The sequence below is a fragment of the Ylistrum balloti genome, unplaced genomic scaffold, assembly GCF_031769215.1.
Source record: "Ylistrum balloti isolate Yb309-2 unplaced genomic scaffold, AGI_CSIRO_Ybal_v1 Utg370668, whole genome shotgun sequence".
NCBI lineage: Eukaryota > Metazoa > Mollusca > Bivalvia > Pectinida > Pectinidae > Ylistrum > Ylistrum balloti.
In genome coordinates, this window is record NW_026782404.1 from 299,507 (window position 1) to 324,467 (window position 24,961).

Sequence of the window (24,961 nt, forward strand, 5' to 3'; positions counted from 1 at the left end):
TCATAACAGGTGCAGTTTCATTCAAAATGCATTCCTACAATAAAGTAGATTAAATAAGAAATATCAGTATTTAACTATAGTGCATAGCATATGTATCACAGCACCGGTCAGGTAAAGTGTATTTGTAATTGGATTTCATCTGTCTCACAAACTTCAGTTTTAACTGACATTTCTGTAATATGACAAAATTAATATTACATTAACTACAGTGATGTTATATTTTATGTTGAAGCAGCATCTTCAATGTTAAATGTACAATGGTCCTTCATTGACAGCAGGGACGGAAGAGAGGAAAGACAAGTTGCTGTATTTTGCATAATGCAGAGTGTGTAGTTGCTGCCTTGATTCTGTAACGAACTCTGTGCACTTTGGATTGATTGAAGTACACATTTGTATCTTCTGTGTCTTTGCCTGTTACTGGTTCATAGTTGGTGGTAATTCTATTCCCTACATATATGTTGGCAGTTGTTGCTTATGCCAGATTCTACTGCGTTAACTTTCCACAGAGAAGTTGTGATTCCTAAAGCAGATACATAGAAAAAGCGAGCCAAAAGATGGGGGAAAGAGCCAATGCCAGTCCGATACATAGGCAAGATCCTTAGGTAGTAAATCGCTGAAAATCGGATATGTAAAGATAATCAACGCACTGGTTCATATAATTTAATTAACTAATTACAATAAGTGATGTAACTAACTCTCCAATATAATATACAATACTGAATGTTTATTATTAATTTGGAGTTACTGCCCCTGTAACCATATGTCACAGGATAAGGGTATATCAGGGATGGAAATATTGGTTGTAACTATGTCCTGATGAGCCATGTTAAGTACAAAACTATGTACAGTGTACATGTAGTTATCGCCAGTAAGGTGAGATATGTATGGATGTATTGGATGTTGCTATTGATTGTACATTGACATCAGTCACCTGTCATAGATAGAGACACATCTTTAGTATTCAATAACAGGCATCCAATGAAAATTTGTTTGTTCGGATTGTTTTGATATAATCAAATTGTAACATCATGCTAAACATTGCAATATAGAGTGTGTACTAGTGATATGTCATGCTCGATACTCCCATTTGTGGTCCTTGGAATTGGTATAGGATTTCAGACAAATTTAATCAGCTTGTACTTATGAATTTTTGTTATTCCAGACATTTTATACACAAATCAAGAACATAATTCAGTTATCAGTCTTTTTAAAGTTCTTTATTGGAACAGACACATTTTCTTTTATTGTCTAATGGACAAAATAGTGCAGTTTAAGATATCAAAAAAGTCATTGCATATTCCTAAAGAAATTTAATGTTTGTCATCGACTTTTATAAATTTAGATAAAGAAGAGATGGAAAAACAAAATTAGACAAAAACTAAAAATCACTGTAGGTACTCTAGTCCAAGCAAAGTTACGACATTGACTTGTTTCAGTCGTCAGGTCCCTCATCTTGTAATCCAGAACATAATTTACAAGGTTCATTGTGACAATACAGTACAATCATTACCATAACAGTATGCTCTACAAACACAATACTGAGTTTCTATATAATTCACAACCTACAACACCCACACACATCTTGACGCTTAATAGTCTCACTTAGCTATTGAAACAACATCTATCACATGGATCAGAAGTAGAAAGAAATATGTTCAGCTACTGTCTACATAAACATTCTGAGAAAATCAGCTTGAGAATACCAATAGAAGAAAACGGTGAGAGAACTAAGTAAATAGTGTGTTGTTCCACCAGACACTAATTAGCATTCTGGATTTACTGCTCTTCGATGCCAAACACATTGAATTTTAGTTTAATGTTCTTTAATCTTAAATGATCTCATTTGCATAAAATGAGCAAAATAAATAAACAAAAAACAAAAAACCCTGAAAATCACAATTATCACACTGAACTTGCATATAGCAGTCTGATAAAAATAACATTTCAACGACATGTGATAGCACATTTTTGCTATGCACATCGTTACATTTCACTTACAAATACTGCTTCAAATTGTACATTGGGTCATTTCACTGCCATTTATGATTTAACAAGATATTTCAGTCCTGCTGTAAAAGGTAATGTAACATCGTACAAAACACTGATTTTTTATACTGACTAGATCATAAAATGTACATGCATGTAAAATAATTTTTAAGCTTTATGTATTGTTACCATTGAATTGTGTTGACATTTCAGTTGAGGAACATAGTAAAAAAAAACCACACAGAGTCATAAACAAAATATGTTGACAATCATTATGACGTAGAAAGTCAACAATTTTGTAAAAACAGAGGAGAAAACTTAATAATCATCTACAATGTGTAGACACATACTAAATAACTTTACTAACAGTTGATAGAATTTGAAATACATTTGATATTTGTGACATTCCAGATTGTTATTACATAAGATTTTTGGGTATAAAACATGGTTCTCTAAAGTAGCAAATTATAAAAAAAAAAACTATATATATATATATGTATATCATTGTAATGACCAAGACCTTAAACCTTTTGTCTTTACTCCACTTCTCATGATCGACATTTAAAACACATTCAATCCATCTAGACTGAAGATTGCTTCAGGACACTTGCTTATAGAAATGGTTGGGTACTTAATTCCAGCACACTACCAGACAAGTGACATCACACTAAGCTATGTAGTCTTGTGCATATTCTTAACTGTTATTATTCAAATGAATTAAGATTGTGGTCTGAAGGTTACAGCAATTTAGTGAACATATACAAGTTTCAGATCAATTTCCATAACTGTCTAAAGAAACAGTAGACAGAATGTCTGGTAATAACGTTGAATAATAAAGTTTCAATTTGATATACTGAGTCCTAACAGTAACTGTGTGCTACTTATAGAAACAATAACCATCTCTTCATCTGAAGACAGGCAGCATATTTCTAAACAATAAACAAAGCCCTTGCATGCAAATTTAATTCACAACAATTAGACTTACACCACACAAAACATTTCCATTGACATTTCAACTAAATATTTCCATTAAAAATACACCTACATGTAAAAACATTGTAAAATATGTGTGTTTTTGATAAAGCAATAGTTTTGAGAAACAATGAAAAGTTTTAGATTTTTAAAAATATTTTTAAATATTGGTACCACTCATTTATCAATATCGATAAGATGATAAAACAATGTTAGCTCTACTTTTTTTTTTAACTGGTGCAATAATCTTAAGAATGTTCTATTCTTTACAATAATATTTCATAATTGGTAAATGCCACATCATCTCCTAAACTTGTAGTATGATGTTTTTAGAATGACATGATTCACATTACTGTGTGTACCAAGAAGTCTAACTTATCATGCACACCTATCCCTTTACAACTTTCACTATTTCTACATATGCTACAGAAAACTGAAATCATGGATTTCAAATCCTACAGTTGTTATAAATCACCGGTAACCCTCTGTGGATAAAATTGGTCATACATCACAATATTAAGTATATTTTACTTTCTTTACCGGGGTTTTAAACAAGTTCATCTTTACTTTAAATAAGTACCATTCACATAAACGTTACAAAATTCAACAATAAACATTTATAACTCACAGTGATATCTAGATATTGGATCTGTGTAAGCATTGAATACTAAATAGTATAAACCATAGGTGTCAAGACTGGCCCAATAAAAAAGTTATGATATCTGAGTTTTCCTCCAAGAAGTATCAATTCTGTCCTTCTCTTATCTTCTGAATAGCCTTAAGGCCCATTCTGCAGCCCATCCTGAAAAAAAAGGATTAAATATATATCAGTTTGTTTCTGAATGATCTGTTAGTCTGCAAAAATTATATTAATTATTTTATGAGAAATTGTGTCTCACCATTTTGCGACATTGGGTAGGTATTGGTTTGCATAGCAAAACAGAAGGACAGGGTTCCTTGTGATCCAAACTTCCCACATCTTGTTGGCAATGGCGACCCCCATCAGATAAGCACAGCGGTCTGTCTTCATCCGCTTTTCATTTGGGTTCATTTGACTCTTTAATTCCTAATTAATACGATACAAATGTTAATATAATTATATAAGAAAACAAATCAAAACAAATGCCAGTCAATGGTTGGTGATTGTATAGGGAATTACCTAACATATCATTTATATAATAAGAACTTTAATTATCTATTGTTTACATAAAGATTTAAATCATCTATAGTTTATATAATAAGGACTGAAAACATCTACAGTTTATATCATAAGGATTTAAATCATCTATAGTTTATATAATAAGGATTGAAAACATCTACAGTTTATATCATAAGGATTTAAATCATCTATAGTTTATATAATAAGGACTGAAAACATCTACAGTTTATATCATAAGGATTTAAATCATCTATAGTTTATATAATAAGGACTGAAAACATCTACAGTTTATATCATAAGGATTTGAAAAATATAGTCTACAATAATTGTTTAAGATTGTGTGGATGTACCTCGCCAGCATTTTCTGTAAAAGCGACCGCCAGGATGTTAGAGAAGACTGGGCCTGGGCAGATGTTGGTAACATAGATATTCTTCTCACCCACTTCTACTCTCAATGCATCAAACCAACCCTGCAAACCAATCATTAAACATTTCACAGTTCTATGTTCGCAAAAGTACATGTTGTAAACATGAAGCTTTATAAATACTTTAAAGACTTTATAATACTGAAAACATTTTACACATTGTTTGAAAAGTTCCCTTGAATACTATACTGTAATGCTATCATGTATAACCTGTTTAATACAATGCTGTGTATACCTACCCTGTATACGTTTTGTACGTTTAGAATGCTAACCTGACATATTTTACCACAGTATGATTATTTATCAACCATAACTAAGGATTTGTTAAGATGACATACTTACTTGTACAGCATGTTTTGCACCTGTGTAGGATCCTGAAAGTGGTGCACCTGAACAAATACAGTAAATTTCTATTAAAAAATGATTTTAACGGTTCAAAGACCCTGTCTAATTCTAAATTTGAATTGAAAGGTGTTATTCACTTATCGAGAGAAGACTATAAACATGATACACATATACCAAGGTAAATGGTTGATAATAGGTGACAATGACAAGAACATATCTTAAAAACGACCTCCACATGCATAAATGTAGTTTTATTTTGAAAGTAAAATCCCTAGATCTATTACTAAATGAATACAAACCCAGTTTTCCTGCCACGCTAGAAACATTGACAATATGTCCCGACTTCCTTTCAGCCATATGGGGGAGTACAAGCTTGGATAGGGAAAGTACACCAAGAACATTTAGCTCAAGCATATCCCTGTCAACCTGGAGTGCTGTCTTCATCCATTCCGCTCGCTGGGACCGACCAGCATTGTTAACCAACACGTCTATCTGGAGATCAATGGGATAAGTTGTCACTATATGTCCTATGTTTCCTGCTACTAAGGTACACCAAACAGGTCACAAACTATGCCAAAATGGTTGAATATTATACAAATTCTCCACCGGCTGTAAAAGCTAACAAAGGTCCAGGAACCCCTACTCGAAGTGGTTTGTGTGTCTCTGGAAGCTGATTAATCGGACCATTCCGTGCTGTGTTCGCATCAGACAGACCTCCTGGTCCCTTATGTTGTACAGTAAGATAACCATCAGCTTCTGAAAGGAGACCCGCCTCAAAATGACCATGGCGAAGGGTTGACCGTTTTCTTTCAGCAATAATTCTATAACAAGATATCAAATTATACTTACATGCTTGAAGTGTGCAAGGACTTTGTCAACAGCACTTTTATGACTGGCAAAGTCAATAGAGTCCAGGGTTAGTATGAGAATGTCCTCATCTTTAACACTCCCTCTTACTAAAACAGAAATAAAGAAACGTAACAGGAAACGCTCACACCACCACTAAGTGTATTCATGTGTTACATGTATCATTCATCAAACTTGTGAGATAACTAGTCCTTAGCACAAGAACAGAGGCTCCTTATAGTAGGTATCGCATGCTGTTTGCTATCCTAAGTTACTACTGTGTACATTCCCATATAATACAGACAGAAGAGTACTCATCAGCTGCTATACAGCACAGCAGAAAGTGCTACAAGTTCTCACATTTAATTGTGTTATCAACATTAATATCTGCTTACCACAGAAATCTCTACAAGACAATATTAACAGATTGAACACCATATTGACTTATGAATTCATATGTCACCAAAGCGCCTAGATGAACATTCCATCTAAAAGAGATCTAGCATATGAACAGTTTTACCAGAATCTTTTTTTTTCTATAATAGTTACATACACATGCATTCCTTTTTCACTCTCTCTAATTCCTTTGTCCTTCGTGCTGATAGAACTAGTCGACACCCTGCCCTAGCCAGCTCGTAGGCCAGCTCTTCCCCAATACCACTAGAAGCTCCAGTGATCCAAACAACTTGACCAGCCAGTGACTCTGAAGAAAAACCATAACATGGATATCATACTCATTTACAATAATACAGTCCTAAGAAATGTTTTTACAGTATTTCTTGTCACTATTGTTCACTGTAGAAATAATTTTCAAAGTGTTATATTTTCGTGAAAACATGACACCTTGAATGTAAAATTAACAGAGAACCTGTGTTTATGTCCATGAGAAAATATTTTTTTTTGCTTCACTAGAAAATCTAAAGAACCAGCAAAAGGCAACTTTTGCATTATTTGCTTTGTAAGGTGTTTATTTTCCTGAATGTTTCACTGCCTTTACAGGTAAATACTTCTATGGTAATACAGCAATAATTCATCACTACTTTTTAAGACTTGGACAAACTAATTGACTTTTAGCATGACAATTCAGCAAAACAAATTCTTACTTTATCTGATGTAAACAATAATACAATGATACTGAATTCCTAATCATTAAATAATAAAATGAAATACAGATATTATTACATAAAAGACTAATACAGGTAAATATGGAAATACAGTTGCACAGACTTACCGACAGACTTTCCAAACTTGGACTTAATTTGAAGAGCAATGTCTGCATCCCCACACAATATCATCAAAATGGCGACAACATTAAAGAGGACAACCAGCCACACCAGTAGATACAGCAGGTCCATCATCAAGCCTTCGTATACTGTAGCAAAAAATCTCATTAAACCAGAAGATACAACAGGTCCATCATCATGCCGTCCTATTCTGTAACAATATCTCATAATGTATGTATTTTTTAAAAATGTATTTGTAAGTCTTTAATTGGGCTGATCAATATTGAAATATCAATTCATTATGAGCATACATATATTACCACCCTCTACATATTGTTGAAAAGGCATACACTTATGTCAACAACATACTTTAAGTAAAAGATATTAATTAACAAAGCAATACCTGTATGTGTAACATTGTTGAACATTGAATAAAAAATTGTTTGACTAACAAAGCTTGACCATATACCTGCTATCTATAAGACTCTTCTTTCATGATAAAGGTGGGGAAATAAATACTGATAACTTCAATTCTTAATCAGTGTAAAATCCATTCAATTTGATATCGATTCTGGGAAAGAATAAGAAATGTGTGGACATTATCAAATTAAGTAATGTAGGCAGGCTTACTACCAATATCATGGATTAAAAACTCCAGTAGCAAATCAAAAGGGTGTGCATCACAGCAAAACCATTCATATAACTAACAATCTCAAATCTTGTCTGCATGAGTGTTGTCAAATTCAACATCTTTGCACTTGGACAAAAGGGTACTTCTTTCTATAAATGTCTCTGTGGATATGTTATCTTCGTTTTATTCTCGTTGTTTCTCAGCATGTTGGAGCTATTCCATGAGAAATCCTACCTGCTATGCTATTCCACCAAGAAGTAAGTTGGCCACTCCTATTTATTGCCTGAGATGAACTTTACAGTCATCAGTATATACCTTAATAATTAATTAATGACATTAAACAGCGATCCAACATTGCTAATAATTTTGTCATATTCTCAGCATGATTGTCTGTAAGTTAGCCTCTGTTGAAAGCCTTATCATAGTTTTAAAGGGAAGGGGAGTATATATATATATATATATACATTGTATATATTAATTAAGAAGCATCAATGATGGTCTCCATAAAATGTTTCCAAAACATTTTTTTTTAGATCTTGTGGTCGTGAATTACAGTCTATATCAAAAGCACTTTCACTGTCATGTAAAAACCTTGACACATAGCATGCGATTGCCTTTCATCTACATTAACCTTAAATTGAGTTACCAAGACGCGACTACGGAGAAAACACTTACAAGGATAGAGAACATAGATGCGAGTCTATTGTTTTAACACATAATACTTCAGGTGTGCAACATAATTATTATCTATGGACTTTGTTATTTGTGTCTGTTCACAAAGCTGGTTAAAATTCATATTCAAGCCAAAAGTGTTTCAAATTGAAAATTGGTTGACTTTACAATGATGACTATGAATATTTGTTGCCTTTTGTCGAAAACCAAGAAACAACAGCAGAATAAAAAAAAACCTATAAGACTGTCTTGAAAGTTGTCAGTTAAAAATAGTCCGTTAGTATAACAACATACACAAATCTTTTTATAAGGTTCTTGGAATAGCAGGGTTATGAATACTGATACACATGATGTCACTTTTAATTCCCTCTGCTTTTTAGATATTTTACAGTTTTCAAAACACTATAGGAGTGTGATACAAAAGTAAATTTTGTTTTTTGCAGTAACTTTGAATCATTTGGGTGTTTTTTGCTAGTAATTAGGTCTTGTAATTTTGTAGAACAAATTGATGTTTTTTTGCACCCCTGGATTTGCAAGTGTAGTGTGAATATTTGCAATCCCAATGAAACATTTTGGGTATCTGTTATGCCGTTGGAAGTGTAAGAATGTGACCCAGTGGTACATGCATATTTTTGGCTTTTGAAATGCCCCCAGAAACATGTGTGCCATATGAGATAGTGCATTTTAAAGATTTCAAATTTGGTAGAAAATGAAATGGTAAAACAACTGACTAAATTTTGGCTTTTGTAACTTAAGTGCAATACATCCATAAATGTGGGCTCAAATAATGCCCCAGGTTTGCATTTGGTCGGCTGTGTACATATTAGCGGTTTTTTTAGTAATTTTATATATACAGAGGTTTAAGTAAAAGCATTTGGATGTTTTGGGACTTTGTAACGTAAAAAGACTTTTCAGGCTTTTACCATGTCTGTGGAATTGTTGGGTTGTACACCTTATAACTTATAATCTTCCCCTTAGGTTTAAGATAATCCAATCTCATCCCATGGAGAATTAAGATTATATTAATCTAGCTACATTCAACCACGATTGTCTAGGACTTGGTTAAATGTTGATCCCTACGACGAGGAACATTGTCAATCGGCCGATATAAACGAGTCCCTGGGAGGAATCCCAAATGGGCACGTGATTCTTCTAGATCTGTAATATCCTATGGTCACACCCCTTAAACGTTATACATGTGATGTGTGCATACCTGATCTTATTTTACTGGAAACGAGAGCAGTGATACGAGTAATTCAACGGCGACGTCCAAATTGACTTTCAAACGCAAATGTTACCGGATATATAAAATTACTGTGAATCTTGCAATAAATCTGCTTCGTGGAATTCAAAAGTGAAAGTAGAAATGAGAAAGCCTAGTTTCAGGATTAAAATAGGCTGAAGTGTACTAGGTTAAATCAGTTTGACAGAAATTAAAACTGAATGGTAAACATATGCTGAGCAATCTCTTTAAATCAGCAGTATCAATCCGAAGGCTTATCAAACCAAAACCAATGCATTAATAACTAGTCATGCACCTTGCATCTTAGTACTTATATTTTAAAAGATAGTCTGTTTATCTGAATTTTAGACAGCTCCACTTCATGATACCTTCGGAAGCCTCGGGACTTTTCATGACTTCTTTAAATCCATCTGGAAAAACCTTTTCACAATTCACAGTCACGGGTTTACGCACAAAGTATCCGGGACAAGAATAGGTACGGCAACCTTGAACTCTATCGACTACACTCCAGAAGATTTTCTTTATTTAGGAAGCATGGAATAAACAACACAGACTGTCAACGCAGGTAAAGTCGACTTCCGATATGGTAGTCCAAGCAACAGTTGTATGAGTGATGAGAACAGATGAGGAAACCTTTATGAGGCAGCTGTCACTAGTGTCAGAGGCCTCTATCGTAGCATGACAATATGAGCATGTACTTACAGTTTGTAAATCTAATATAAAAGTCATAAAATTAGTGAACCTTCATCGATGAAATTGTTCCTTCAACGTAATTTACAAAGTTTAACATTTGTACTGTGTAAATACATGTTAAACACAGATATACATGTAGTTTATGGAATAAAGTTACAGGACCATAGAAATGAAGTAATGTACACGTACACAAATTAGAACTTAAGTATTGCACAGGTATATATGTAATCTAGGTGCCATTTTTATATTATCTATATGTAATATGTATATATAGTATACCTCCTGCGGTACCAGTTTGCTTATATGTATTCTGTACATGTATGTGTTGTTACTGTGCTTGCGTGTCATGTTGTTTACATCACTGTGTGTGTACAGGTCCAGTGGAATGTGTAGTGTGTAACTGAACCAGTTCAATGTGACATGGTCATCTCAACATTTCAACGCTTGCACTGGCGTTGCATTCTTATTGCGTTCTGACACCTGGTTACATCACTTTTCTTCTGGCTTTCTATTATCTCTCTTCATCTACCATTCATTCTGTTGCTGGACATCTGCACAAGCAGTGAAGCACTACACATTTGCAGTTATGGAGGTATTGCAAAACACCTGTTGCCGTATAAAAGCCTGATAAATTGACAATGCAGTACTGATGATGTGTATATTTTACATGTATGACAGTCGTTTCTAAAGATATTGAAAGTGTATGTGTTGCCTTGTCTTAGTAGGTTTTTTATGTTGGGATATTATAATAAAAAGATTATGAACTTCATCCCATTTCCATGCCTTGGTGACATATACTTATATAACATGTTGTACATGTAGACCTACATTGTAGATGGAACAGAGGTGTTATAAACTTGTGACAGCCAGTTACAATAAGCATGTGATCGTTCACCAGGATTCTGTGTATGATCTTGGATTTAAATTTAATACTTCTAAACAACCTATTTTAATTTGACAATATAGACACTTCATATAAAAATGTGTTGTTTTACCAGAATGACCTTCTATAAAAGATGGAAACCGAAGTGAAATCTGATAGTCCAAAGGGTCCAGACCCTGTAACACCCACTGAAACAACACAAGATGAGTTGTCAGCCATTCGTGAACATGAACCTTTGGAGGAATTGCTGTCACAGATTCCGCGAAAGGCCCAGAAAGGGATGCTTACCCAATGTGATCTGGTTCTCTCCTGTATAGATGCTAATGAAGACTATATAGCTCTTGGTTGTAATGTTGGCCTTGTTTTTGTGTTTGACCAGAAAAAACGTACTGTAGAATACAAACTCAGGACAGAGGTAAGGAACAAGTCAATGCCTTATGGGCCCAGCAATTTCTTTTTACTTGATCATATGATGTCCAAATTGTGCATTCCATTAGTCTTCATTTATTACATCTTTTGACCACAATAGGTGCACGGTTGATGCCAAAAGTTCCTAAGTCAGTGTATGCTAGGCTGGAAATTAGAAATTTCTAAACAACAGACATGTAACGTTGCATGACGAATCTTAGTATACCTATATGTGTGTCAAAATCCTTAATCCTACCAAAAATATTGTTGAGGATATTTTCATTTTCAGTCTAATAATGACACTGTTAGTGTTGTACAGCTGCATAAAGGATTAGACAGCCAGGTTGCCATGGGAACAAATGGTGGAATTATCTACATTTTCCAGTTGCCATCCACATTACCGGGGCAGAATAAACAAGTTAGTGATGACTACCTTCCAACCTGTGTGTATGTCTCCTCAGATCTTCTTTAAGTGATAAGAGACAGGCTGCATTAGTATTTTTCTTCTTTTCACTGTAAACTAATTGGGTATCTTACTTACTTTGCATTGTTTTCTGATTCAGGCTTCCGAAGTCTCTTCTACATCGAGCTAGAAAGACATTAGGCCAGCTTGGCTTCTGGTAATGGCTGGTTTGGCCTTAAAGTCTGTGTACATAATATCTTGTCCTTTCATGTAATTATCTAGGTGGTGTCTTGGTGGAGAAATAAAGTGTAAATTTTAAATGCTTTGGTTTGTCATCAGATGTCATATAATCAAGTGTCAGTCTTAGATCAAGCTATTTCATGTAATTATCAATGTAATATAACAATGGGATGTGACGAAACATTTCTAAAGGATGAAGTTTGAGACAATCAGATTAGTATTTCTGATCTAATAAATTTCCACTGCATCTGCAGCATTTACATTGGTTTCATCCAGCTGGAATTCTCAGATACACTTAGCTCTGTTAGGTTCGGATTGGATTACCAAGAACATTTTATTCCCACAGCTTCAACAGTTTGTGGTGCGGAATTTACACCACAGCAGTGTCACCTGTCTCTCCTGGAGTCTCAATGGAATGGCATTGTTCAGTGGTGACAAGAAAGGTCTGGTTGTCTGTACAGAGGTGGACTTTTATGAGGTAAATCATTAAAAAAAATATTATCCAAACAGAATTGTATTGTTAGTCCAACTGTCCATTAAATTTGAAAACATTGTATACATTGTAAACAATCCAGAGTTCTATCCTGTATTTAAAACACTGTATACATTGTAAACAATCCGGAGTTCCATCCTGTATTTAAAACATTGTAAACAATCCAGAGTTCCATCCTGTATTTAAAACATTGTAAACAATCCAGAGTTCCATCCTGTATTTAAAACATTGTATACATTGTAAACAATCCAGAGTTCCATCCTGTATTTAAAACATTGTATACATTGTAAACAATCCAGAGTTCTATCCTGTATTGAGTGAAAAAAAGATGGCTGTCAAACTTTTTTCACACAAACTAGTTCCCTTATCCAATAAACAAGACTTCAGAAAATATTGGTTTACTTTCAGATAGATTTGTACAACAAATACATCATTGAACAATTTAAGAGAGATAGAACTTAAAACTGTTTGTTGTCAATATACCTGTACAGAGGCATTGTGAGTCAAGTGTGTCACATGAAGAGAAACAGTCGGAGATTGTGCAGCTCCATCATGCCCACAAGTCCTTGCTGGTTTCCACACTGCACCGCTCCTTCGTCTACAGGCCCAAACTCACAGATAACAAACTTGTTCAGGTTGGCAAGAAGGACCGGAAAATGTAAGTCTTGGATGACTTTTATGTTTGATACATTCTAAGTCTCAAACCTGGAGGAAAACTATAGATGCATTGTTATGACGTACAAAATGTTAAAGTAACACATGAAGCAGTAGTAGATAGAGGATTTTGAAAACCATTCTGATGTAGCTAACAGTGTCAACACTAAAATAAGATATATAATTATATACTCGTTTCAGTCATTACGATCTTGTTTATTACAGACTAGGTAACTTTGGGGCCTGTTTCATCCCTGGTCTCTGTAGACCTGAAGATGCACAGCTGTACGCTGCTCGTCCTGGTCTGCGTGTTTGGAAAGCAGGAATCAATGGCGTTGTATTGAACACTAACCTGTACAAAGACATATTGTCTCAGCCCCATCGTGACATCCCAATAATTCCATACGAGGGTCAAACAAGATCACAACTCAAGTCTTCTGACCAGCAGTTTGGAACACTTCTCTTGTATCAGGAAAAGTACTTGGTGACATGGACCAGCAGCCATTTGTATCTACTAAACCCTGACAATAATACAGTCATAGCCAGCCAAGCACGACTTGGCATCCTCGTAGGTGTCGTAGTCACCAAGGATGACCTTTTTATTTTACGTAGGAACACAAGCAGAAATGTAGTAAGACTTGGTTTGAAGCCTCTAGTAAAACAAGGTAGGTTTGGGAGCAACAGATATGAAAATGTAACAGTAAATTAGCTGTTTCTACATAATGAACAATCACCAGCTTTGTGACGGAATTAATTATTACAATATTGATATATTCATATTTATACCACATATAAAAACGAATATTGTTGGAACATTGCAACAATGTACTACCTAAAAGAGTCCATAATTTGTATTTCTGTTTTAGCTAGTAATGGGTTTGTTCTGAAATTAGTTAAAGAATATTCCATAGTGAGATATCAGAAAACATTACTAGTATAAAGTTACATTAACTGGAAACCTTAGTGTATTTGTATCATATTTCTGATCAAGCTGCTGGAATATGATACAGCACTGTGATTGGCTATTAGATTCTTCATCAGACTACTGTTATACACTTTATAGTACTGTGATATACAATCTGATCAAACTAGAAGCTAGCTAGTCAAAAGAAAGTGTGTCCATATCACATTAAGATGATGATTATGTAATTTGAATTATCAGTCATATAATTTTGAAGAAAAAAAAAAATTTTGTTTCATCATTGCATTTCCACAGAGAGTGTGTATGAGCGTCTTGTCAGGGAAAGACAGCTAGCAGCCAATGCTGTTAAGAACAAAAACTTGCAGCAAGGCAGCACAGACAATACTAAAGACCCAGATGTCAGGCCTAAATCTGACAAGCCATCCAAATCTCCACTCAAGTTCTTTCAAACAAATGTACTGGACAAGTTTAAAGTGGCCGGAACAGGGGTAGAGAATTCTGTGTCTCATCTTGTCTCTTCTATGGATCGATTTGGACATGATGATGAAATGGAAGGTCACTCACAGGAAATAGATAGAACTGACCAATTTAGAACTCCTGACAGTCCTAGTCCCGGTAAAATCTTGCCACCAGTTGTTCAATTAGATTCTCCAGACCTTCCCACAATAGAAATATTTTCTGGAATTCCCCCACAAGCAAAAGATTTGTCAAATGATAAACCATATACTTACAAATCTAGTCCCTACACAGGACGATTTAATCCATTCTTAAGTGACCCTGTGTCTGATAATGAATCAGAGGAGATATGTACTGATACTTTTGGTACAGTAGAAGTGTCAAGTCAGCAGTGTGAGAAGGATAATTTGGATTCCATGTCACAGAATGACGAGAACCTTAAACTACCAGAGGAACCAACAAGTCCCCAACCCAAATTCATGATAGAAAAACTGGATAAAGTTCTGAAACATGAGACTTCAAGTGATGATATTGTGTTCACTCATAAACACAAAAAAGGAAAGAAAAAGAAAAAAGCTACAAAGGAGAAAGATGGTATGTATGATGTGAAACATGACATTGCCACACTAACTATTGCTGCATTATATTCATAGATATCTTTGTGACAATTTATTATCATTATTATATCTCTCAAATGAATTCAGTTTAAATTTTAAAAGGAAGTGATCCCTTTTGTAACTTAATTTCTACAAATAAAAAAAAATGAGTAAGGCTGCATAACAGACAGTTATGATCGACAGAAAAACCAAGAAACTTTTGTCCCATTTGTCTGTGACCATCTATCTAAAATTTGTAATAGATATTATTGTTTTTTTTTTTTTAGAAAATTTGTCAGTAAAAATTCTAGAGACAGATGTTTATATTCTGCAAGCAAAAAGGATTTTAAGTTTTTCTTGTCCACAAGACAGACGATCTTATTGGATGGTGCTGTGTTCATTGTCCTGCCCTCAAATTTTTCTTATGATTAGTCTAGATTAGTCAAAAGATCCATATTTGGACAAAAGTGTCATTGGGTGAAACAGAATCAGTTTTGTTTATATTCCGCTTCATAAATGAAGTTAATATTACAGGTCTTATAGACCTCTTATTCCTGGATTGTGTTTCATATTCTTGCATTATTTACTTTGTCCTTTTAATGCCTTTAACATGTTGTTTATTATGTACAGGTGAAGGGGAATCGCAGAGTCAAAGAACTGAAGTGACATCTGTAAGTCCCGATCTCCAGCCGGAGGATAAACAGGAGGAAGAATCCTCAAGATCTATCAGTCCAGATAGTAAATCTGAGGAACCTGTCTATGAACCTCTCATCATGGATGAACCAGATGATGTAGAAAAATTCAGAGAAATGTCCAAAGAGCTGGAGTCATTTGAGAGAACACTGACAGATCTTCCTGGGCAATCCATGCTGACCCAGGATGCAATAGAGGCTGAAGCGCACAAGAAAGATGATCTAGAAAGTTTGAATGTAAATATGTCTGTTGGCAGACAAGAAATTGAGACAAAGACTTCAGGAGCTGAAAGTCCAGGGCTCCAATCAAGTCCTATTCCAGCAGAGGTGAATACTAGTGAGCATGATGTGACCGATACACAGGATAGTTGCCATGGAGGTAGTATGACACCTGGAATGCAAATTAATGAAATTGATACTGAACAGCCAAAGAAGAAATGTGTGACTGTTGAATGTGCAAACAAAGTTGACGCAAGTTTGTTACACTCTAGTGTAACCATGACTACAATGACAGCCTCTTCTGATGTAGCAGTAACTCCTCATTTTTCACTTGACTCTTCTGGAAAAATCCTCACATCTAGTACAATTCTAGATTCCAAGGAAGTGCCCACTACCGAGAGTCCCTCAGTAGTGTCAGAGGAGGAGGAGGAGGAAGACAGTATATATTCAGTAAAGAAGAAAGAGGAAACCTCTTCAGAAACTGTTAAGGATAAGATGGATGACCTAGTCAATAACACACAACAATTTTTCTCCTACAAGACTCCAGATGCATCAATGGAGGATATTTATGGTAAAACTGGTGGTCTGACTCCTTCTCCATCAGATCCAACAAAAGGCTTATCTTCCTCAAAGATGAAAGATAAAAAGGAAATAAAACAGATAAGCGACCCTAGTGAGGATATACCACAGTCCCTGATCAATAACTGGGGAGAGGCAACAACGGGAGGAAACCTTCAAAGTCTTGCTATCAGTAACAGTCATGTGTGGGTGGTAGACAAGAGCTGTAATGTGTATTACAGTAGTCTACAGGGAGGGCGCCTCAAATGGCAGAAGATCAAGGACCCTGGCCATCAGATTGCTGTTTCAAGGTCAGGATTTATTGTGTGGCGACTTTACAAGAATACTGTTTATGCAGGCACTAAAATTACTACCAGACATCCAGAAGGCATGAAGTGGGTTGAGGCTGTACGTAATGTGCTGTTTGTGGCTGTAGACAATAACTGTGCTTGGTAAGACAATTTGGTTTTGTTAAGGACAGATCTCATACTGCTGACATCAGCATTCAGTCACCAGGGGTTTTAAACCATATTCACTTTTGTGTGTTAAGATATGTTGTGAACCCTCAATATATCAGGTTTGCATTTACTTTATCATGATATTTGACAACTGATAGGATTTTCAGAGTCAAAGTAACATGTAATGGTTGAAGATCTCACACGATTATTTTCAGAATGGTATGAACCTCTCAGTAAGCCATGCTTCTTCAGATGTAGTCAGGGATATTTTAGATAAATAAGTTCTTCACAAATACATTCACCCTAGTATTAGATATTATAAACAACAAATGCAAAGGTTATTTCATCTGATAAAAATATTTATACATAGAATTGTTTTTCATTTTTAAACAATTGTTGAATTTAATTACTGTCCAGGTATGTAAAGGTATCTGGGGAAATAATGATACAAAATGGACTGTCCATGGATCGGCCATGCTTTAAGTCAATAAACGTCCCAGGAGAAGAATCGCTGAGATTTAGGCAGGTGGCTTGTCAGGACAGAGTTGTGTGGGGAGTGACAGAAGAGTGTAAGCTGATGTACCGACAGGGAGTCAGTGATGTGTGTCCAGCAGGCAAGACCTGGCAGCATAATGACCAGTAAATATATATATAGATTATAATAAACTTCTTTTTTTTTCTCCAAATCTCTAATTCTTAGAATATTGTCAGTTTAAGGGAATTACTTACTGGTTCCTTTTTTATGTAAAGTACCATTTGATTCAGATAAGAAAGATGTGTGTCTACTCACATTGTTAAAAAAAATTCCTGCATTTAGTGCTGTCTAAAACAACAATGCTATGTTCCTGTTCCAATCTAAAATTCTTCAGGTTTTTTTTATTGTGAAATAGTTTCAAGTAATTGTGAATGTATAATCGTGTTGTGTTGCAGTGTTGGGGAGGATACCATGTTCTCATATGTTGCTCTTGGAGATAAAAACATTGGATGGGGAATAGATCTGTTAGGCAGGATCTGGTTTATTACTGGAGTAACCATGGATACACCCATGGGTCAGGAATGTTGGTGGCAGGTATGTATTCGATGACGTAACATATTTTACCCTGAGATTGACTGTCCATGCAGTGTTGACTATTAGGTGTTCTTTAACTCAGAATGTGTGCAAGTAGGAGCTGATACCAGGAAAATATTGCTATTGTTGAAAAAACATGTAGTTCTATTAAGTAAGCACATCAGTATTGGTACAATAATTAGTGGTCAGTTTTGCATTGTCTAGTGCTGTTTTATTTCCTAGGTACCGGTCAGTGAAATACTTGTCCAGGATGAAACAGCTATGGACTCTTTACTGTCACTTGCCAGGAAATTTGACCCTCAGAAGTTAGCTCATCTTCTCAGTACACAAGGTGGAGGACTCATCACCGCAGGGGAGGGAGGTGTCTGGGTGTGTCCTGAGTTCAAAAATACACTACAGATCTGTAGAGGAAGTATACAAGGTAGAGTATATCGCATGTAGGAGCTAGGCTAGGAAATGTCACATATACAAGCCTGCCTGGATCATATAGAAGATGGGATAAAATTAGCTTCAATGTTTTAGATGCAAAGCATTTATCTTTATAGAGTGTACCATCTGTGATTGATTTTCCTAAATAAGATCAGGTTATTATAACACAAAATGGTCTTCAGACATTTTAAGAAGATGGGGTTGTTAAGTTTCTTAAAGTGCAAAACATATTTCAAATCCTTGAAGTCCATTAATGGCCACACAGTTTGTTATGACTTAGTCATTGGACTAAAATTGATAGTCTATATTGTTTGAACACAATGTCATATTTGCCAAACAAAAACTGAGATTGATGTATTTCTGTGGTGCTTTAGAATAGGAACTGAATATTTGACTAATTTTCATACCACTGACAAGACTATCATACCTTCTTTAAGTTTTTTTCCCAAAATGTTTTTTGAAATTTATTCTGTTTGCCCTTTGACATTTTCTAACAGGTCACAGCTGGAGGGAGGTGAACATGGCAGGTTTCACCTCCTCCATTGCCTGGAAGCTCCTGTCAGCCTCAGTATCGGACCAGGAACACGGTAACCATATACTCCTACTTTCATTGACAAAGATCATTTTTTTTTGTCTGGTGTGCAATGGAGTTGCCAAAACAAGACTTAGGTATTATGTGGCAGCAGCATCAACATTTGTGTTTAACTCTAAACTATACACCTCAAGTTTGCTGTTAATAAGTTTTGTTAATTGATTCAGCCATGATAAAGTTTTCAGTTTAGTGTTGTGTTGAGCTTTTTAAGTTACCATAACAAACTTGAAATATATATAGATCTTTGATCATCCCAACACACATTTCTGATTCTGATTTTCGCCTGAAGTTTGCTGTTACATGGACTTTGTTAATTAATTGGGCCATGTCAAAGTTTTCTATTTAGCTTTGCACCAGGCTATGTTTCCCTCCAGGTAAATTAGCTATAATATCCAGACCTGGGATATACTAGAAATGATCATTCCAACACATTTCTCCAATTCTGAATTTCACCTTCTCTTTACCATTCATTGAACTTTGTTAATTAATTGTTCCAAGTTTTTAGTTTAGCTCTACATGGAGCTTGATTTCTCCCTTTGTATATATTTATATAATCCTGATGGAATGGAGAAGCATGGAAACAAGATTACATGTAATTCTTGTATATGGAGTGGCCTCTTCCACTGTCTATGTGATACACCCTCTCATAATATGATGGAATTACAACATTCCTTTATCTTGTACAGCTTGATCATGTCTACCCTTACTTTAAAGATTTATTGGAATAGCCCATAGATTGTCTAGCATTATTAATTAGTTCCCCACCAGGAACCAGGATAGACTTTAGGTTTGCATTTGATCCGTCCATTTGTCTGCTTATTCGCTGTCTCCTCTGTCATCCTGCACTATTTGTCACTGGAACTTCATATTTGGGGTGTAGGTTCACCTGTGTGAATGGGTGTGTCATGAAGTAATAGTAGGTCACTCTGACATATATTTCAACCTTTGACTTAAACAAATAGTTTGTCTACTAGTCACTGGAACTTAATGCCTTGGGTAAAGGTTCACTTTGATGTATTGGTTTGTCATATATATATAAAAAAAAAAGGTCACTGACCTACATTTTGACCTTTGACTTCCATCAAGGAGAATAGTTTGTGTTGTGTTGGCAGGTAAAGATTATTATCACTATTTCTGTAAAGGAATGTTCAAATTTCTTATCATTAAGAGCAAAAACAGAGAAGAGAAAAGAAGAGAAAAGATCTAAGTTTCATTTGCAAATGAATATCAAACAATTTCTTTTTTTTTGGCAGTCATGGCCTTTCCTATGGTGATGGGCCATTAAGAATATGATAACAATGGTAATGATTTAATTATAGGTGGATTCTATCTAATCCAAACATCACTGGCACCAGATCATTTGGCCATTTTCTTGATAGTAAAGAATCTGCAATTAAGTCATTGTGTGATAGAATACTAACTGAAATAAGATAAGTACAAAATCTTGAAAGCCACACTATTAAACTAGCAATGATAGATCTTAATGTACATGTCCATGGCATAGCTATGTGATTGCTGTTTGATGGACCTTCTGATTTTAAAAAGGACAAACGTTTGTTAGCTGTAATTATTCCTTATGACCATTGAATACTTAAAAAGCAATAAAATTCAGTATTTGTAATACAGTAAATTCCTTTAAAATGGTGTCTTCTCCTTGTTCCCTCAGTAAACTAAAACCAAGATTGTGATTACTGTTTTGTTCAGGTCTTGTGTGGTGTGTACAGCCTAACGGTGATGTGTTCACACTGTCACCCACTACAGGCCACACACAGAGTGTGGAAAACCCGGCACCCCGTTACAGACTTGTGGGGCTTAGTGCTTGTCCTGATGCTGTGTGGGGACTCACAGAGAATGGTTTTGTCTTCATACGAGGTGGAATCCGACCAGACTGTCCTCAGGGTACTGAGTGGATCAAACTGGACTTACTTCAGCTTGGTAAGGAGGTCATTTATAAAACAATTGGATTGTTTCATATCAGCTTATCTCAACAACCTACTCTTCAGTTTGAATTCTTTGTAATAATGCAAATTAATTTTATTGGACATATAGCCATGGACACAAAATCATGTATGTCAGTAACTACCATACTGAGCTTCAACTTTTTAATTCCATTCACTCAGTATAATATAACTAATAAATATATAAATAAATATATCTTCATGAAAAATGAAAAATGCTTCTAAGAAATTAGATTCCAGTATTTAGATAAAAATTTGTACATGTTCTTGAAAACGATTCTGGCAATGGGACAAAATCCTTCACGATCAAATTTGTTATTTTTAAGTCATTATTTTTATAGCAGATCTAGCTTGTTGTTTCTAAATGCAATATTTTACAATATAAATTTCTATCTTAGATTAATGTTGTTTCTCAGAACAATTTGTATTTCAAAATTCATCTATAAAATCAAATTGGGAACAAGACAACAACCAGTATTGTTGTACTCTCTTTTAAATTCCTTTATAAAGATTTCTCCATTTTTGTCTGCTTTCGCAGGTGATGTCCATCTAATGAGTGTGTCATGTGGACAAACAAATGTGTGGGCTTTAGATAGTGATGGAGTAGTGTACCAGAGAATCGGTGTAAAGGCACCCTCTTCTCACTCCCTAACACAGGCCTGGCTTCCGGTGGACTCGGGGGCCAGCGGAACAACCTTTATACAAATCTGTAGTGGGCCAAAGGACTGGATGGTATGTACAGGGGTGATATCCATTGTAAAAGTGAACAACAATGATATGAAAATTACTTTGATTTTTCGATGATATCCGATGCCATGTAGTAGTAAGGGTATCTCATTTCAAAATTGACTGAATTCTAGCTAGAAATCAAAAGTAGTCCTGACCTAAGTTTCATAAATATTCATCAACAAAGAAAAGTATAGATGAGTGTGAGGAAATTCTACACAACTAAAAGCTTTAAAGCTAATTGATCAGGGTTCTCTCCAGCTTCAGTTAGGAATTTCTCTCAATCAGTCAAAACTTGGGTAACACCTACTCTACAATTCACAGTAGTTAAGTGTACTACTTTAAAGTTTTTACTGCATGAAGCAGTTTTATTTATAATAATGTTCTATAATATTACCAGTACATGCATGATTGTTTACAGGTGTGGGCTATAGACAATCGTCGTCAGGTTTACACCAGGACAGGTATTACAGACAGAATGCCTATTGGTACTAACTGGGTTCATGTACCAGGTAGGTTCTATTCTTTCATTTTATAACTTATCATATCTGAGATTGATAACTTTTGACAAATCATTCAGATAGGTACACATGGTCTACAATAGAGATTTGTGCTGATGGAGCAGAGCTGCGTATAGCAAAGTACCACCTGGTTGCTCTCTCTTAGGACTCTTTTCATTTTTATTTTAATTAAAGAATTCCCGAGGTGAACATCAATGACATCTTCAGAATGACTTTGATGTCAACGATGGTCATTGCTGTAGAGCTTTACTTACAGGTGTATTCAGAATCCTATTAGGACCATGTATCTTTGTTCAGTCTTTTGGTTTACAAAAGATTAGCTATGACTTTTAAGTGTCGGATTCTAGATCCTGTGACCACAAGATGATGTGCTTAGATATCACATATTATTTCACAAGCTTGGAAGATATTTCAAAATAAAAACTTAATTAATGATGATAAACTGTTGGAGCCTCTTGTTCCAACATTTTGATTCATAAAACTACAATTCAAAATATATGCATAGGATTTTCATGCACAGATTCGTTGACTACCCATCAGTACCCAGACATATCATTGGAAAGGATGTCTCCGAAGTTTTACTGTATCGAAATTGTTTCAGTTGACCTCTTTCGGTTCTTATTAAGGTAATAAAAGAAAGAAAGGTCAAAGTTGAGGATTGTTTTACAGGAACACTGGCCCAACAGATAACCATGAGTGAGAGAAATGTTTGGGCATTGAATCCTGTTGGAGAGATCCTGTGTCGGTATGGTGTCACACCAGAGAACCCTACTGGAAACTACTGGAGAAAAGTTCCTGGAATCTTCATACATATATCTAGTAGGTTAATCCTGTATAGTTATTACCTGAATTCTTTGTTAACTAGATCCTATTATATATAGTAATTACCTGAATTCTTTGTTACCTAGATCCTATGTTTATGATATATAGTAATTACCTGAATTCTTTGTTACCTAGATCCTATGTTTATGATATATAGTAATTACCTGAATTCTTTATCGTAACAGCTTCAGCATTAGATGATATATGGGCCATCAATCAGAAAGGGCACATCTATAGGCGAAGGACCAGGTTTTTATTACGCAAACGAGCAGGCAGTGATCCACTCCTTGAAAAACACATCAGGCGCGGTACCAGTACCTCCAGTGATGATGGTTGGGAACTCGTCTGAGTTAATTCTATAACTCCAGTGATGATAGTTTGGAACTCTAATGAGTTCATACTATCACTCCAACCATGATGGTTGGGAACTCATTTGTGTTTATAATGTTACTCATTCATTATTTTTAAAACTAGTGTGAGTCAATATATTTTCTTGTGAAGGTCACATGAAACTCGTCCGAGTCATTACAATATTCCAGTGATGACTTGTGACTTCTTGTTGAATAAATTTTATGTGTTATCTTTTGTTATTGGAAGAAACCTGTGAATTGATATCAACTCGGGTCATCCAATTCAGTGCTAAAGTCTGTTTATATTTCCCACTTGTGGACATATGGAATTTGGGTTTTTGTCAATACTCCTTCACATTCCCAATGGTGATATATGAAGTACCAGTTATGGTAATACATTCCTTTTAGACTTAAGCAATGTTTTTCAATCTCAGATAGTGATGACCACAACATTATGCAGTTTTGAAATGTTTTGTGTTTGCTGGTCATTCTGTGAAAGTGTTAAAATTCCAAGCCTGTAGCTTATCCCAGACTTGTGACACATGAAGACGGAAGTCCTTTCTAGTACAAATCCTGACAGCATATAATTAAACAATTTACTATGTCACAGAACTCCTTGACCACTTGAGTTCATGGATGTTTTGATTCTCGCGTGCAAGAAAGAGAATTCCTATCCCAGGTGTGTACCAGTCCTACCTTTTCTAAATTCATACCTGTAGGTGCCATGTCTGTAAGTAACAGAATTCCTATCTCAGGTCTGTACCAGTCCTATCTTTTCTAAATCCATACCTGTAGGTGCCATGTCTGTAAGTAACAGAATTCCTATCTCAGGTCTGTACCAGTCCTATCTTTTCTAAATCCATACCTGTAGGTGCCATGTCTGTAAGTAACAGAATTCCTATCCCAGGTCCGTAACAGTCCTACCTTTTCTAATTCCATACCTGTAGGTGCCATGTCTGTAGGTAACAGAATTCCTATCCCAGGTCCGTAACAGTCCTACCTTTTCTAATTCCATACCTGTAGGTGCCATGTCTGTAAGTAACAGAATTCCCATCCTACAAAATCCACATTTTAGTTGGGGGTATGATTCTTTTGCTATCTCAGTCCAAATGAGTTACATAGAGAATTCCTATCCCATCTTAATTAGATCCATACCAGTTGGAGACAGAACTGCTATCTTTATCAAGTTCATACCATTTGGAGATAGAATTCCTGTCTCATACCCGGCCAGCACCAACTGGAGATAACATTCCTATTGCAATGAAGACAAGTTCCAGTTTGAGACAGAATTTCTATTTCATTCCAAGCCTTATTATC

The 24,961-nt window shown here is 35.3% G+C and overlaps 2 protein-coding genes across 2 annotated transcripts; one reads left to right on the forward strand and one right to left on the reverse strand.

Moving 5' to 3' along the window:
* Positions 1-1,207: 1,207 nt before the first annotated feature.
* LOC132557401 (dehydrogenase/reductase SDR family member 7-like) lies at positions 1,208-9,562 on the reverse strand. The gene is made up of 9 exons (XM_060221900.1): positions 9,473-9,562; positions 6,965-7,105; positions 6,287-6,436; positions 5,737-5,843; positions 5,187-5,379; positions 4,885-4,931; positions 4,468-4,587; positions 3,858-4,024; positions 1,208-3,760 (listed from the first exon to the last, which is right to left on the reverse strand). The coding sequence occupies exons 2-9, from the start codon at positions 7,089-7,091 to the stop codon at positions 3,703-3,705; spliced, it is 969 nt and encodes a 322-aa protein (XP_060077883.1). The 5' UTR covers positions 7,092-7,105; positions 9,473-9,562; the 3' UTR covers positions 1,208-3,702.
* A 436-nt stretch (positions 9,563-9,998) lies between these two features.
* On the forward strand, positions 9,999-23,656 carry LOC132557394 (tectonin beta-propeller repeat-containing protein 2-like). Its single transcript, XM_060221892.1, has 17 exons — positions 9,999-10,067; positions 11,194-11,493; positions 11,776-11,904; positions 12,476-12,607; positions 13,114-13,280; positions 13,502-13,941; positions 14,493-15,248; positions 15,881-17,171; positions 17,595-17,816; positions 18,108-18,246; positions 18,469-18,667; positions 19,173-19,262; positions 20,972-21,202; positions 21,764-21,957; positions 22,373-22,463; positions 23,142-23,291; positions 23,480-23,656. The coding sequence occupies exons 2-17, from the start codon at positions 11,212-11,214 to the stop codon at positions 23,641-23,643; spliced, it is 4,677 nt and encodes a 1,558-aa protein (XP_060077875.1). The 5' UTR covers positions 9,999-10,067; positions 11,194-11,211; the 3' UTR covers positions 23,644-23,656.
* Positions 23,657-24,961: the final 1,305 nt, after the last annotated feature.